The following is an 18,094-nucleotide window of genomic DNA, read 5'->3' on the forward strand; positions in this document are numbered from 1 at the left end:
CGTGCTCGGGAAGCGAGAAAGCTACCGCGAGACCACGAGCTGCGGACACTTGTGAGCCGTGCGCGGCTTGTGTTCATGCCGTTTCTTGCTTGACAGCTTCTCTTTACGGAACTGTCGCCTCGTTTCGTATTCGATTTACTGGCGTCACTAAGTTGCTGGCTTGCCTGCTCGTGAGTGGCAGCAGCAGCGCGTATCGATAAGAGCACTGTCGTATTATCTTTGAAGCGACCGCTAGTATTCCGGGTCGTCGTGTGTCGGCGGTTGAGTCGGGACGCGGCGTCATTGAAGTCCGGACAGCCAGAACTCGCCGACCGTTGGCGACACACATGTACTGTCCGACGGAACTGGAGCGAGAACGACCGTTGGTTGGTCGTTCCGTCGGCCGTTTCATCGGGCGACGTATATTTGGTCTTTTGAGCGTTTCTGGGCCTCGTCAGTTGCTCATCTTGCCCAACGTGGGTCGGTTCTTTCCTTGTGCAGAGATGTCAGGTGGCCAATGGGCAAGAGTTACCTCTGCATGTTTGGGTCCGAGCCAGTGTGCCCGGGTCGCCGTGTCTCCGAGTTCCGAACGGACATCGAGTTGAGTCGGGTTGGAGCTTGTAATGGTACTTGAATTACGTAACCATTACGGCACCTCACCTCAAACTCTCGATACCAGCAATATTCTACTGTGTTTCTGTAAAATAGTTAACATATTTCTGTGACATCATTCAGATTTGATTTCATTAATGTAGAGGTACTTCGATACATCGATATGTATATATTGCAATGATATTATTTTTATGTGTAGTCTTTCTTTTGTCACTATGATCTTTGACGTACTTGTAACTCTGATTTTTGGGCGCGTAAGCGGTTATTAGAGAGTCAAGCTTTGGTCATGTTAAAAAGACGCAAATTGTAGTCAGTTTACGAAATGTGAACTTTAACAGTGAGGAAGATATTTTCAAGTATGTTTTATATTGTGAAGTGATGTTTTGGAACGAGTTACGTGATACTGCAACAAACGTAATAAAAAAGAAGTGTAACTTAAATTCGGAGTGCTGATTACTTTTTTACGTCACCATTGTCCTAACTTGCAAAAGTTTAATCTTCAAGAATGCTTTATGAAACACATCTATAAAAGTTTTGAATATCGCAGTATAACACCTAGGCCTCTTTGCATCCGAGCTTGGAATCATCACTACCTGGATTTTCGACGATTGAGCCATGAGTTCACAACGAGACCAGCGTGGGAAACACGAAAAGATGAGTGCCTAGTTTATCCATTATTTCAAGAAATGACTTTATTAACTGTGGTCTTATGACACCTGCCACATAATATAACTTTGTTGTTGCCCGAAAATGCAATATTTAGTAGCGTGAGCAACACTACAATCATAATTAATTTTTGACCTTTGTTGCGGTAGGGTTGTTAGAAGCTGCAGTGAGCTCCGGACAGCCAAGACTCGCCCGACCGTTGCCGAAACCATAACTTGCGTGGGGATGACCTTGGTAGGTCGTTCGGTCGGTCGTCTCATCGGACGACGTGTATTCGGTCGCCGACTTGTGATTTCTCATTGTTCTTCCACAGTGATAGGTTTTAGAAGTGTTCGAGTTCTTGTCGAAGTGTTTTCGGGCAACTGTGTCTAGCTTGTGCGATTTCGTCTGAGCAGTTATATTAATGCTGCCCGCGCACTGGAGTTGTCAGTCGGTCGGTTGGGACAGAGCCCGGCACGGCGTGTTGTTCATACAGTATTTTTGAGTGGTTATTGTACCTTGGCTGTTTTTAGACGCCAATTTTGAAGACGTAGTGCTGCTGGTACCTTCGTCCTCGGCTGATATTTTAAGTTGTCGTGCCGTTGATCGGCGGAAGAGAATTGATTAGGTTGTTGGTCGGTCCTTCAGCCGTCCCTGGGTCGGGTTTCCATCCAATTACTTAATCTTATTCCCCCCATTCGCATCCCACACGCGCTCGGTGGGCTTAGGCGGAGGAACAGGCAGGCCATCACTTCCCCGAATATCCTCTCGATCCAAAAGCTCCTCTACTTGCGCTGTTCAATGATGTCTTGTATTCTCACCCATAAAAACGAAGTCAGGGCCCTATGCACCCCTGAAAAGACTCACGTGAGAGTACAGTGTCACATTAACCGGCGAGTGTACCTTGTACAAAGATTTGCTGGTCAGCACGGTCATGCGACATTATGCCTCCCTACATCATACCACCTGGTCCAACAAAACGATCATTTCGTCCTTGAGTTTGACGTACTTCGGGCACTGAGATCAAACAAGACCGAAAATCGATGATTGTGAGCAAATTGAAACATTACTGCCGCCTGGATATCCTTTCACATGCTGCTCGAAATTTATTTGTCTTTTTCAGAAATGCTGCTGCACGCAAGCCAGTTTATTGCAAAAAAGAGTCAGCAGTTAATTTAAGGGGAGGTTTACTATCTTTTGGTCCAAAAATCGATTTTTTTTAATCGCATTTTTGGATTCATAAAGTGTTTTGAATCCACCCCTGAAACGGAAACGAAATGTAGGTTATTCAGGGTTGAACAAAAAAATGCACCTGCCTCAAACCGGCCTTTTTCACGCACCAGGTTTTTTCTTTCAGAGGATGAGTTATTGTACCGGTGCTTGGGAGGAAACACACAAAATTCAAATGAAAGTTTGAACGCCTGTGTTTGAAAGCTAGCCCCCAAGCATTTGCATTCTGGTGCGAAGACTGTGAGCCGGCCGCAGTGGCCGTGCGGTTAAAGGCGCTGCAGTCTGGTTCAAAAAAATGGTTCAAATGGCTCTGAGCACTATGGGACTCAACGGCTGAGGTCATTAGTCCCCTAGAACTTAAAACTAGTTAAACCTAACTAACCTAAGGACATCACAAACATCCATGCCCGAGGCAGGATTCGAACCTGCGACCGTAGCGGTCTTGCGGTTCCAGACTGCAGCGCCTTTAACCGCGCTGCAGTCTGGAACCGCAAGGTTCGCAGGTTCGAATCCTGCCTCGGGCATGGATGTTTGTGATGTCCTTAGGTTAGTTAGGTTTAACTAGTTCTAAGTTCTAGGGGACTAATGACCTCAGCAGTTGAGTCCCATAGTGCTCAGAGCCATCTGAACCATTTTGCGAAGACTGTCGAGACTGAGACTTTGCTGGCATTGAGCAGCTTCAGCGAAGGGTCTTCATACCATGACAACGATGGACGTCACCCTGGGACTCTATTCGACGCAGTTGGCCAAGCATTCGGACGACCACCGGATTCAAGAGGCTAAAAACCGCTTGTCACCGGACGTACGAGCGGCTCTGGAGCAGCGCAGGATGGCCTAGATCGAGCAAAACGCCCTCTGTGAGGAAGAGGAAGGACTAGTTTATGGACCCGGAGTAGCAGATTGAACGTAAGTTGCATATTATTGCATTTATATGTAGTTTTTCTCGAAATGAAATTTTTATCGCGCATTATGGTAACTTCAATTCTACTGACCGATTGGCATGATTCTTTGTTTCCGATGAAGCTAACTAAATTGTCTAGCAGTTGTACCACTTTTATTCCGATCCATCAACTATAAATATTTTTACTTGGCCGACGAAGTCGAAAAACCGATGAAATAACTGTATATAGAAACTGCACCGCGCACACCCATGCAACAAAAAAAAAAAAAAAAAATAGTCAAAGCATTTCCAGCGTGATATCGACCTTAGACGAGCTGAAATCTGATTGAATTTCGCATCTCAAATAAACGTAGGCGCAGTCATTTGCGTCGAAATGAAAGGTCGATTTTTACACTTCTACCACAGAAATAGAAGAGGAACTCACGAGAGAAAGATACAAATGTGAACGAGCTCTCTGAATTCGATCAAGAATGATATCCGTGTACGACCCAAATATCCGAGTGCTCACAGGGACAGAGGCACATACAGTGCACAGAAATGCTCAAGATGCACAGGTGATCTTTTTAACGTCGAATGTGACACAAGCGAAGATAACAGTAAATGCGCGAATTGCAGGAGCGAGTACACGCTTGCGAGGTACTCGAAAAGACCTTCGTTCCAACGAACCTAAATCCTACATAAACATAAAATGTATTGATAACCAGACCGCCAGTATACCAAAAGACAAAATATACACCCCTCGGGCATAGGTGTGTGTGTTGTCCTTAGTGTAAGTTAGATTAAGTTAGATTAAGTAGTGTGTAAGCCTAGGGACCGATGACCTCAACAGTTTGGTCCCATAGGAACTTACCACAAATTTCGAATTTCCTCATAACCTACGATCTAATTGGGACAGTCACAACCGCCCCTGTCAATATACTGCCGGAAAGAAAAACCAATTCTGAACTATCAAAGAATAATCTAAAAAGCCTTTGCAAAACAATTAGACCTTGTCCTAACTGGCAATAAGCCACACCTCCACATACAGTCCACATAGAAATTTATGTTAAAAAAACACAAAAAATCTGAAGAGATAGAGCAGACACCAAAATGTACTCCACCACAACCATCTCACAAGAAAAGCCGACCACTAATCGAGCTATAGCAGACGAGAAGCTGACGACTCAAGAAGTCGAAACATCACTGTCCAACTTTAAATGCAGGTACCGCATAGACAGAGTCGCTAAGGAAACATAATCAAAAAAGACAAAAACTACAGGAAAATAAATGGAGCAGTCCTATCGAACCATAGAACAGCCATGGAAGAGGGACTTCAGAAAAATATCACTGCTGACTTTGTCAGTACCAGCGACATCAGGGCAAGGCTACTGGTATTAGGACAACTAACCATCAATGAAAAATTAGCCACACTAGGAGTCTTAGAACAAGAGCTAACAGCCTTAGACTGATCCTACACGTTTACGTGAGCTATGAAGTGGACACAGCGCCAGTATATCATGACTTACCCAAAAGCGGAGTGATAGTATTTCACAGCAAAATAATACTTACCATTAGAATAAACTTAGCAGCGTAACACTCGGACATCCAGGGAATCAACCTTAAGTTACAAACCCATTCCAACAAAAAAATGCAGCTAATAAAGATGTATGTACCAAAACAGGAGCAATTACTAATAGAGCTCCTGCAATACGTCAGACTCCTGGCAGAATTTATAATTATGGACAACATAAGAGCAAGACCTGAAAAATTTTGAGATTCCAGAAGTAATAAGAGCGGAATTGCCCTAGAAACAGTACTGGAAGACAACACAAACTAAGGCACCATCCTTCATCAATCATGTAGGAACGTCTACAGCTGATCATACGTATGTTAAATCTCATTTTATACTTATCTCAACATATCATGGAAGGGAGTCAGCATCGGTAACGACCACCTGCTCCTAACAATAGGTACACATGTACCGGCATCTCCAAAAATCGAAGAAAACGAAAAAGCAATATTTTTAGTCAAAGAAAACTTAAATGTAAAGAACTACCAAATTGACCAACGGGCAATATCTAAAAATATTCAGCAAGCCCAAGAAATAGCAAATGTGGAAGAAGTAGAAAAATACGATAAAGAAATTGTACAAGCAATATCAACAGCGGCATCCGAAAACGCTGTAGTAAAAACAACAAAACCTCATGTAGAATGGATCCAGCAAAGAATATTAAACATAGAAAAGAAAAAGATGAATTTGCAACCGCTTAAAAGTAACCACCGTCGCGAATTCATAACGGAATGGAGGGCCATCTCAACAACTCAGGTAAGCTCTGGGATGGAGAAAAACAAGCAGATCAATAGGTGGTGGCACACATTCAGAAAAGTTACTGGACTCTAGCATAAAGCTGGTTCCCCTCTATATCCTCAAGAAAACACGGTAACAGAAGACCAACGTCGTGAAAATGTTCCCAACCACCAAAAAGGCTCGAATCGCAGCTGAAATCACGAAGAAATAGTAAAACAAGAACGAAGAATAGTACAGCACTCATTACCTCTACCCTCGCAGAGTTGTTAGAATCATACGTAATTCTTACACAGAAATGACAGACTCGTATATTACCCGATCACTGAGAACTAGTTCATGACGAATGAGTGAATAAATTGTTCACGGAAAAAATTTCCTGTAAATGCAAGTGTCAAGGTTCTGCAACCATTTTTAAGTATGATGCAACTGATGAAGTTCTTCAGAGAATCTTGGTAAACAATCTCAGGTCGAGCTACACTTTATCTGAGATTAGGCCTCCAGTTCTCGAACAGTGCGATATTAGTCCGTAAGAAGGAAACTGGCGGATAACGAGCTACATACTTCATTTCTTTTTACAGCTGTAAAGTTTCTGCCACCTCACAGAATTAATGAAAGAAAGATATTTGCAGCAGAGAAAATTTCAAATTCGAGATAGTATTTTCATGTGCATTAATGTTAAGCGGAGTGCGTGGGAATGATCCAACTGTATTCTCGGTAACAAATGCAGCGAATGAAATGTGCAGCTCGATCGTCTTTTCAAAATTATGTAGGACGAGAAAGAAAATATTACTATTGCCTCCTGTTTACGCAGTTCATGTGATGCCTGTGACCATATTCTTATGTCCTTTTTATAGCTTTTTGTTACAGTCTGGGCCATTGGACAGAAGAGCTTGAACTGTCTACATATAGAACAGTGATCAACGTCGTTTCAGGATAACATATATAAAACTCAACACAAAAACGTAATTTTCACGTATCAACAGAGATTCTGGTGTGAAGACAGCTTAGCACACTTTCTGTGTCGCCTATTATTGTATTTAACTGTGTTAAATTAGATCCTGCCTCCATGGTATACGGAAACTTTCAACCGATTCATATTTTACTAGGGATTCTCCCCGGCTTATCTACGACTTGACTACATATTTATATACACAAACTTTCCTTGCGAATGTGTCTGTGTACTCGTATTAGTGAGAACGGAATCAAAAACCCTCTATTGTTCCGGATATTAGCCGTCATATAAATACAGAAAAATGCAGCGGGGGACTTTTATAATATTAATATGCATAGATATACATTGCCTGACAAAAAGCGAAGCACACGAAGCTATGATCGGAAGTCAATGCAACTTCGTACACGTACACAACAGAGGCAGGTATGTAAATGACGACAGTTGCCGTTCTCTGTGACATGTAGAACGCCAACTGTCATCGTATGAGGAGCGTTAATAGCGTCAGATGTTGAGTGATCACTATGAACGATACGGAGACGTGAGTCAGCGTTATCAGCACCTGACAGACTTTGAAAGGGTCCTCAATGGGGGGCTTCCATTTGGACGGCCGTTCAAATAACGCAGTATCCAGATTTGTGGAGCATTCAGACGTGACAGTGGCCTGATGGTGAACTACATAGAAAGGGGAGGGTAGGCATGCTCTTCGGTCGACCACATCTGACCACCATTCAATGGAGGATAACCCTCACATCTGCACCTGCCTTCCGTGATGGACTCTGTGCAACATTATGTGTCGTCCTGCACAATTGGTCGGACTATCGAAATACCGTCCCACGTGCATGCAGCCGTTAACTACACAACACAAACGACATTGTGTGGATAACACTGTGAACGGGAGGCGTGGAATTCTGATGAACGGCGTCGAATTTGTGTTCAACCATGAAGCTCTCTGTTCTGCACTACTCCAGATAACCATCACCGGAGAAATAGGTGGTGACGTGGGGAGACTGCCCATTCTTCCAATGTTTTGGAGAGACGTAGCAGTGTTACTCCTGCCGCCATGATGTGGGGAGCAAGCGGGATGACTTACGACAGAGGCTTAAGCACACCGATACAGCATGGACATTCTGTGCCTCATGTGTTACACCTCATAGGACAGTATTGTAGAAAACAATCACCGTACACACATGCTACGTGTCTCTGTGGAATGTCTTGCGTGATGTTTAGGTACTCTTATGGCCTGCCAGATCCCCAGATTTGGCCCCATTAGAACGTGAGTTTGGTGATCCCGGACCTCCACGTTGTCCCAGCGCCATTAACCGGAATATCACGGAGAGGTTACAACAGGTGTGGGCCAGCTCACCTCAGGAGACGATACAACTGCTGTATGGCACACTCCTCAACCGAATCAGTGCGCAGCGGGTGAAACATCGTACAGATAAGTGGGCCCTTACAGTCATGTTCTTTGCAAATTTTCTCGATATTGTAATCACCGAAATAATAATACATACCCTCTCAACCCGTAAAGTTTCCTTCCTCCTTCGTGCTTCATTTCTCTTGTCAGACAGTGTGCTATTCACATTGCATGAAAAGTAGGCGATACCGGTCCTTCCAGTTACATATCAAAGAGGCGACATGCATGAATGACTACACAGAATGAATCTTCTTCTCACTTCATCTCAAATGCTTGTCGGTTTGTTAAGCATAACTTTTCGCGACTGCTACAGTTCCTGACTGCCCGTCATCGTAGATGATAGGCGACCGATAAATTAACGGAAATAATTCGATCAGCAAGTTGGACATGACTTGTTCAACTTGCAGATCAGATTATTTCCGTTAATTTGACAAGTTAAAGAACAGCTGCGTTACGTGGAGAGAGGCCTTGTATAAATCACTGAGAAATTGCACACACTATATATATATATATATATATATATATATATATATATATATATATATATATATATATATGCGCTCTACATCTCCCCCATTGGACCGATTTCGACTAAACGTGGTGCACATATCATTTACGGTCTGGATAGAATCTCTGTGAGGATAAGAACCACCTGCCTATCAAAGGGGTGGGCATGGGGTGAAAAAGAAGCCTACTACAAAAGCTTCATTCTTCCAGTATTTGAGACTGGTACACTTGGTAACTTACAAGCTTTACACATAATTCCAAACATTCACTACACTTTTTCTCGTTGACAATTCCCACAAAATAATGAAAGGGAAAAAGTTTATAGACTACTAAATTTAAGCTGCTAATGCACTAAAACAGTCTCATTAGACATGAAGGTTAACTTCTTTGCTACTACCTATATTCGTCAAACATTTTGCTGGCAATATTCACATACATCAGTGAATGTACCTGAAAAATTATATCGTTGCATGACACATAGTTCAGAAGAAATAACGTCATAAACTCCGACATTCTTGAAAAACTGCTGGTTCCAGCATGAAGTTTAAATTTATTACTTCTTTGCTGCCAACTCTATTCGCAACACAATCCGCACACACTATGCATATATGCCGCTGAAACTACTTACAGAATTATATCACTTTACGACTCATAGTTCAGGAGATGTTATTGTCGTTGTGGTCTTCAATCCGAAGACTGGTTTGATGCAGCTCTCCGTGCTACTCTGTCCTGTGCAAGTTTCTTCATATCCCTCTGACTCTTGCTTACTTTATACCTCTCTTGGTTCCTTTCTACGATTCTTAACCTCCATCCCTCCATATTTCCCTTCAGTACTAATTTTGTGATCCCTTCACGTTTCAGAATGTGTCCTGTCAACCGATCGCTTCTTTTAATCAAGTTATGCAGCAAATTTATTTTCTCTCTATTTCTCATCACTGCCTCCTCATTAGTTACACGAGCTAACCATCTGATCTTCACCATTGCACAGTAGCACCACATTTCCAAAGCTTCTATTCTCTTCTTGCCTAAACTGCTTATCATCCATATTTCACTTCCATACGTGGGTACACTCCAGAAAAATTAAAAAAGGCTTTCTAACACTTAAATCTGGATTCGATGTTGAATATTGATACTGTGTATTCAAGTTATTAAATTTCTCTTCTTCAGAAACTCTATTTTTTCCATATACAGTCTATATTTTATATCCTCTCAACTTCGGCCATCATCAGTTATTTTGCCGCCAGAACAGTAAAGATCACCTACTACTTTCAGTGGCTTGTTTCCTAATCTGATTCCCTAAGCGTCATCAGATTTATTCTTATTTTGCTTCTATTGAAGTTCATCTCCTACATTCCTTTCGAGACACTGTCCTTTGCTGTCTCTCACAGAATTACAACGTCATCGGCAAACCTCGAAGTTTTTATTTCTTCTCACTTTCCTGTACTGCTTACTCAATACTCAGATTGAATAAAGCAGGGGAAAAGCTACAACATTGTCTCACTCCAACCCAACCACAGTTTCCCTGTTACGCCCCTTCACTCTTACACTGCTGTCTGCTTTATGTACAACTTGTAAATAGCCTGTCGCTCTATGTATTTTAACCCTGCTACCTTCAGAATTTCAAAGAGTCCCAGTCAACATTCTCAAAAGCTTTCTCTAAGTCTACAAATGCTAGAAACGTAGGTTTACCTTCGCTTAATCTGTCTTTTAAGATAAGTGGTATGGTCAGTTTTGCCTCGCTTGTTCCTAGCTTTCTCTGGAATCCAAAATGATCATCCCCGAGGTCGGCGTCTACTAGTTTTTCTATTCTCCTACAGAGAATTCATGTTATTATTTGGAACCATGATTTATTAAATTGATAGTTCAATAATATTTATATCTGTCAATACCTGCTTTCTCAAGAATTGCAAATATTACGCTTTTCTTAAAATATGATGGTGTTTCTCCTGTCCAATACATCTTGCACACCAAGTGGAATAATTTTGTTATGGCTGTTTCTCCGAAGGTTATCAGTAGTTCTGACGGGATGTCATCTATTCAAGGGGCCTTCTATCGACTTAGGTCTTTGCTCTGTCAAATTGTTCTCGCAGTATAATATCTACCATCTCCATGTGTATCCTCTAACTTTCAAAAATATTGCATTCAAGTTCATTTTCCTTATATAGCCCCTCCATATACTCTTTCCACCTTTCCGGTTTCCCTTGTTTGCGTAGTACCGGTTTCCCATCTTATTGATTTCATACCCTTGCTTCTCTTTTCTCCAAAAAGGCCTCTTTAATTTTCCTGGAGATAGTATCTATCTGTCCACTAGCGATACATGCCTCTAAATGATTACATTTGTTCTCCAGCCACTCCTGCTTGGCCATTTGTACTATCTGTGAGTCTCATTTTTAGACGTTTGTATTCCCTTTCGTCTGCCTCATTTACTGCATTCTTATATTTTATCCTTTCATCACTTAAATTCAATATATCCTGTGGTATCCAAGAATTTCTAGTAGGCCTTCTATTTTTACAAATTTGGACCTCTGCTGCCTTTACTATTTTATCGTCTTTCCTGTATTCTCTCCGTTGTTGTAGTCAATCGTTGCTTAATGACCCTATGAAGCTCTCAACAACCACTGGTTCTTTCAACATATCCAGGTCCCGTTTCCTTAATTTCCTAATTTTTTGCAATTTAATCTACAGTAAATTGTAATCAGAGCCCACATCTGTCCTGGAAATGTCTTACAGTTCAAAATCTGGTGCCGAAGTCACAATCTCACCATTATAAAATCAATCTGAAATCTACCGGTATCTCCAGGTCTCTTCCACTTATACAACCTTGTTTCATGATCCTTAAACCATATTTAGTGATAATTACATTATGCTCTGCGCAAAATCCTACCATTCTATCAGGCAGCTAGCTCTTCAATTCCTTTCGGCCAGCCCATATTCACTTATTATTCTTCCTTCTCTTCCTTTTCCTACTATCGAATTCCTGTGCCCCATCTCAATTACATTTTCGTCTCCTTTGACTACCAGAATTATTCCTTCTGTATCACCATATATTTGTTCAATCTCTTCATCACTTGCGGAGCAAGGTGGTCAGTATGGGCTTCGTGTTTATCTTGTCTACGGTAATACATTCACTGTTCATAGTAACTTACCCGCATTCCTGTTTTCTTATTCATTAAATCTACTCCTGCATTACCCCTACACTCAGCTGATGAGAAGTCCTGATCCTGTTGCCACTGAACTTCACTATCTTTTAACTTCAACTTATCCATTTTCCTGTTTGAATTTTCTAACCTGCGTGTCCGATTAATGGATCTGATATTCCACACTTCTACCTGTAGAAGGCCAGTTTTGTTTCTTCCGATGAGGACATCCTCCTAAGTATTGCCCACCTGGAGACCCGTATCCGTGACTATTTTACCTCCGAAATATTTTACCTGACAGGGTGCCATCATTATTTAACTATACAGTAGAGCTGCATGCCCATGCGAAAAACTACGGCACTAGTTTCCCTGTGCTTCCAGCCGTTCGCAGTACCAGCACAGCGAGACGATGTTGGCTGATTTTACAAGGCCAGATCATTCAATCATCCAGACTGTTGCCGCTGCTGGAACCACGCGTTTGTCTTGGTTTTCTACAGATACCACTCCGCTGTCGTTTTGTCGTTGCACTTACGATAGAGCTACACGTATCTTTGAGGCATGCAAGCCGCTGCACCATGTCAAGGACCATAGTTCGTAGAAGGGGGGGGGGGGGGGGAATTTGAGCTCAGAAAACGATCCTACAGGGATTCAGAGTGCGGAGGAGGAGATGGACAGAGGAGGAAGGATAATGTGCACAGAGAGGAGAGGAGCAAAAGGACAGAGAGAGGTGGGAGTAGCAGATGGACAGAGAGAGATGAGCAGGAGGATGTAGAGAGAACGGCGTCTTGGCGGTGTATACAAAGAGGCGGGAGAAGGACATGGTTAGACGGGTGGGGCAGGAGGGGTATAGAGAGGGGAAAGACTAATAGAAATGGAATAGATTTACACAAGAGCAACGCCGGGTACTCAGTAACAACATAAAAACATGCCAGATGGCAGGGAATCGTTGATGGCTACCATCAGTACGGAATTAGCGCGGCAGGTGGCTACACACTCACACTTGTCGGAGGAGATGAGGAGGCGTCCACTGATCTCGTCATAGCGCGCCTCGAGGTCAGCCGCTGCTGTTGACACCAGCGTCCCAATCACCAGAACCACCACCAGCGGCAATGGCGTCGCCCACGTAGCTGCAACACAGACGTGCTGGAAATGCTGATTTGCATGTAGTCTTGTTCAGTGTAAGTGCTTATCAGTTACGTACCACAGCATACTGGTAATACAGAAATACTAATCAAAATATTTGAATACTTAAAGATGGGATTACTAACTATAATAAACTTTTGGTTTCTACTACTCTCCCCACGATAGAATCTACGTTTATTTACTGTACCTTTAGACCTATTGCCTATATTTATATAATAGGTCGCGATTACAAAACTATTGATTTATTGTAATTGGTAACCATTTACGTCAGAATTACAAGCTTATTCCAAAAAACTGCTTTCGGTGCACATAAGCAGGTTTCCTACGAATGTGACGATGATTTTCGAACTGATGTGTACTGAAGTAATAAATCTGCCGTCCTATCCGATAAGGCTAGAGCAGCAAAGATTTCTCCAGAAGAAACTAAATTAAAACGAAATTGATTACCTTCTCCTATGGCTTACTGCGAAAATGAAATGAGGTAAAGCTTAGAAAATCCACGTCCAATTCAACAGGGATTCCATCACAACATATTTACATTCCCAATTTCATTAATTTTCTGCTAGTGTCAGTGTAATAGAAGTTCACTGCGTCGATCATCAGCATCGTACAATAATTAGAGAGTGGAATCTTTTATCGACTTATCGTCTTTCCACTGATCTGCTGCTTGCTCCAATCGTGATTAAAGCATTTTACTCTGCATTCGTAATAATGGATTATCGAAACAGCCGTCGTTGCAGCTGATAGAAACGTTCAGGGTTAAAATATGCATCTATAATTACTCAACGTATCTCTTACTACGGTGATTGTACAGTGCGTAAGAGGAATGATTCGTGTCGATAGTTCACGCGGCTACGCAACAGCGTTGCAGAATGTAGATTAAGGCACCACGTGTTACAGTTACACTGAAAAGCGTCACTCACGTCGCTGACAGAATATGGTTTCGAACAGTTCTCTGTTGCACCGTTCGAGAAGATGTACACTGAGGTAACGAAATTCATTCGATAGCTATATGCAAGTATAAAAGTGACAGTAGTATTCAGTACCAAGGTATATAAGGGTGGTGCATTGAGACGCAGCTGTCATTTTTACTGAGGTGATTCACGTGAAAAGGTTTCCGACTTGATTATGATCGCACGAAGGGAATTAATGGACTTTGAACGCGGAATGGTAGTTGTAGCTACACGCATGGGACATTCCATCTCAGAAAATGTTAGGGAATGCAATATTCCGAAATCCACAGTGCCAAGAGAGTGCCGACAATACCAAAATTCAGGCATTACGTCTCACCACGGACAGCGTAATGGTCGACTGCCTTCACTTAAAGCCCGATAGCAGCAGCGTTCGTGTAGAGTTGTCAGTGCTAGCAAACAAGCAACATTGTGTAGAATAACTGCAGAAATCAATGTGGTGTGTACGATGAATGTATCCGTTAGGACAATGTGGTGAAATTTGTCGTTAATGGGCTATAGCAGCAGGCACCGGATGAGAGTGCTTTTGTTAACAGCACGATATCACCTGCAGCGCTTCTCCTGGGTTCGTGACCATACCGTTTGGACCCCAGACGACTGGAAAACCGTGACCAGGTCTTCTGAGTCAGCTGGTGAGAGCTGGTGGTAGGATTCGGAAGTGCCGCAGACCGCATGGACCCATGCACTTAGGTTGTCAACAAAGAACTATGCAAGCTGGCAGTGGCAATGGCTTCATAACCTGTGGGCTCTCTTTACATGGAATGGACTGCGTACTCTGGCCTTCGATTACTTGGAGACCATTTTCAGCCATTCGTGGACGTCACGTTTCCAAACAACGATGCAATTTTTAAGGATGACAATGAGTCATGTCACTGAACAACAGCTGTTCGTGACTCGTTTGAAGAACATTCAGGAAAAATTCGATCGATTTCAAGAAAATGAAACACCTACAGCCGTCTGTTATGATGTCAATTATTTTATAACTACCGGTTTCGGCGCTTCAGTGCACCATCTTCATGCCTTAGTCTCTCCATCCTCCAACTGTGAGCTCTGTGAGTCGTCATTTGATGGGTGGAGAGACAATATCACAGTCAGTCTGCGTAAACCAGTCATGTTGGCCACTGATGCATCGTATACATGGATCGTGATAATCCCTTCAGCATCAACTAAGGCCTGAAGATGGTGCACTGAAGCGCTGAAATTGGTATCTACACAGTAAATGACGCCATAAGGACAGCTGTAGGTGTTTCATTTTCTTACAGTAGTGAACGGCCGTAGTCTCCCGGACCTCCAGTCACGAGGATGGACACAAAATAATTCGAGCGAATGGTTTGGTCACACGGATCGTCGACATGAATCCCGTCGAACATTTATTGGACATAATCGACAGGTTAGTTCGTCCACAAAATCCTGCGCCGGCAACACTTTTGCAATTGTGGGCGGCTTAGGAGCAGCATGGATCAATATTCCTAAAGGGTACTTCCAACGGCTTGTTGAGTCCATGCCACGTCGAGTTGCTGTGTAGCGTGGGGCAAAAGGATGTCCGACACGGTATTAGGAGGTATCCCATGACTTTTGTCGCCTCATTGTATAATTAAATTATTCTCATAGTCTTTGACAATGCCGTCGCTTTTGGCTGCATCTCTGGTGACGCTTACAGTGGAGTTCACAATTTTCTTCCAGGTCTCACTAGTCGTTTGACAGAGCTTTCGAAAGAAATTCTCAACTTCACCATTTATTGTTGTTAGCAGTAAGGTAATTTTTTATTTGTAGCTTTACACATTCAGTAGCAGTATCAATGTGACTGAGATGATGGTCTAGCGTATGGGAAGGTCGGGGTGCCGGCCGCGGTGGCCGTGCGGTTCTGGCGCTGCAGTCCGGAACCGCGGGACTGCTACGGTCGCAGGTTCGAATCCTGCCTCGGGCATGGGTGTGTGTGATGTCCTTAGGTTAGTTAGGTTTAAGTAGTTCTAAGTTCCAGCGGACTGATGACCTAAGATGTTGAGTCCCATAGTGCTCAGAGCCATTTGAACCATTTGAAGGTCGGGGATTCAGATCCTTGCACGACGAGCCCAGTTTAGGTTTTCCGCTATTTCCCTGCGTCACTTCAGGAAACTTGGAGGGGGGGGGGGGCTGGTTCTTCCATGAGAGACGCGGTACACTGTCTTTGTCCTTCCTGAATTAGTGCTTCGTCTACAAAGAGGACGGAAAGCGTCAGTGAATTATTAAACTCAATTTTTTTCTTTCATTCTCCCTTTCTCCCTTCCCACTTTTCTTTAGCGGTGAAGCGCATTCTATGCCAGCTATCGAAGAGAAACTGATCTACAAAACAATAAAGCATTCGTCACAGTGGAGGAAAGTGTAAATAGTGGATACAGGGAATAAACAACTCCGAAGGATAAAACCTTGCACTGTCTGCAGAAATTTGACTGTTTCGTTTATATTAATTCGAACCACTGGTGTTCTCCAGCCAGAATATTTTATGAAGTAACCGAACGTAAAAAAAAGGGGGCTGTGCAACAGATTTGATGCTCGCTCAGTTCGACATTCCCATCATTAAGGGGAGGTTTATTATCTTTTGGTTCAAAAAATCGATTTTTTTAAATTGCATTTTTGGATCCACGAAAGTGTTTAGAATCCACCCCTGAAACGGATTTTTCCGAATACGGAAAGTTATTGTACCGGTGTTTGGGAGGAAACACAAAAAATATAAATGAAAGTTTGAACGCCTGTGTTTGAAAGTTAGCCCCCAAGCATTTGCGTTCTGATGCGAAGACTGTGGAGATTGAGACTTTGCTGGCAGTGAGCAGCTTCAACGAAGGGTATGCAGCAATTCTGAAGACCATTACAACGATGGACGTCACCTTGGGACTCTATTCGACGCAGTTCCGCCAAGCATTCCGACGACCACCGGATTCAAACGGCCGAAAACCGCTTGTCACCGGACGAACGAGCGGCGCTGGAGAAGCGCAGGATGACCCAGGTAGAGCAGAACGCCCTCTATGCGGAAGAGGAAAGACTAGTTTATGGACCCCGAATAGCAGATTGAACGTACGTTTCATAATATTGCACTTATATGTCAAAACTTCAAACACGTTTTTCTCGAATTGACTTTTTTTTTATAGTGCGGTATGGTAACTAAAAATCTGATGAACCGATTGACGTGATTCTTTGTTTCCGACGAAGCTAACTAAATTTTCTATCAGTTGTACCACTTTTATTCCGATCCATCAACTATAAATATTTTTACTTGGCCGACGAAGTCGAAAAATCGATGAAAATACCCTATTTTTTTTCAAATGGCCGCCGTTTTGTTGCCTATGGTCCAAATAACGTAAGCGAGGTACAACTCCTAACGAATCTTATATACGTCGCTACGTCAACTCAATTTTGATTTCAGACGAGCCGGCTGACCTGTAGCATACCGCGCGCGGAGGTCTACATCGAAATTTTGTTTCGTTCCGACGGCACTTCCGCCTTTGCTCTTATACCTTTCCGGTCAAAAAAATTCCAGTTATTAGAGGAAATATCAATAAACATTTTGACCAAATTTGACATTGATGTCTATAACACATCCCGAGAAATAAATTCTCAAAGAACATGCTTTTTTCGGGCCAAAGATAGTAAACCTCCCCTTAAGATCAAGTATCCTATTCGAATACCAACATACAAATACACATATCTTTTACATTTTGTCCACTTGCTCTTCTCACCTGTCCACATTGCAGCGCAGCGAGGGAATCGTGCACACTGTTGCCGCACTCTCCACTCTCAGACGGTACGCCGTGCGTTTATACCATTAGGACTTATCAGCCTCAGTATAACGACTCATATCAGGTCGTTGAACGACAGATTACATCAAAACGTTGAGCCACTTGATTGAATCTCTGCTTGCTGTTGGAGAAATTATAAAAACACTTATCTTAACCACACGGTTTCCGACATACGATACATTCACCTTGACTCACCTTGTACAGCAAATTACTTGAAAAGTCTTCAAGAAGCCTCGTAGGCCTACCATTCCGTTATAAAATACATCCGATCGGATGATGTATAAAAGAGATTAAGGAAATTGACTTTATGTGTCGTGTATCTTCAGAAATCCTTCAAAATAATAGCTTTCGAACTAGCACGTTGCCTTTAGTTAGTCATCTGATAGTAGCCATGAAGTGGTTTGAAACTCAGGAAATTTTCAAAAAATAATTTCCTTATTTATAGTATTTAGGTATTATTGATAGTGATCACTAACGCAAGCTTGTGTGTATAGTTTGCAGCGGTAAAGTCACGCGATAACATTACAAATAATATTTGTGTAT

General features: G+C 42.6%; 1 protein-coding gene across 1 annotated transcript in view; it reads right to left on the reverse strand.

Annotated features, from left to right (window-relative positions):
• The window catches only part of LOC126198994 (myogenesis-regulating glycosidase-like), a 94,703-nt gene extending 77,106 nt beyond the window's left edge, over positions 1 to 17,597 (reverse strand). The window contains exons 1-2 of the mRNA XM_049935667.1: positions 17,492 to 17,597; positions 12,663 to 12,791 (exon numbers count right to left, since the gene is read on the reverse strand). Coding sequence (XP_049791624.1) covers positions 12,663 to 12,791; positions 17,492 to 17,501 — 139 coding nt within the window. The 5' untranslated portion in view covers positions 17,502 to 17,597. The remainder of the gene's footprint in view (positions 1 to 12,662; positions 12,792 to 17,491) is intronic.
• Between the last annotated feature and the right edge of the window lie 497 nt (positions 17,598 to 18,094).

The sequence above is a fragment of the Schistocerca nitens genome, chromosome 8 (assembly GCF_023898315.1).
Source record: "Schistocerca nitens isolate TAMUIC-IGC-003100 chromosome 8, iqSchNite1.1, whole genome shotgun sequence".
Classification (NCBI taxonomy): domain Eukaryota; kingdom Metazoa; phylum Arthropoda; class Insecta; order Orthoptera; family Acrididae; genus Schistocerca; species Schistocerca nitens.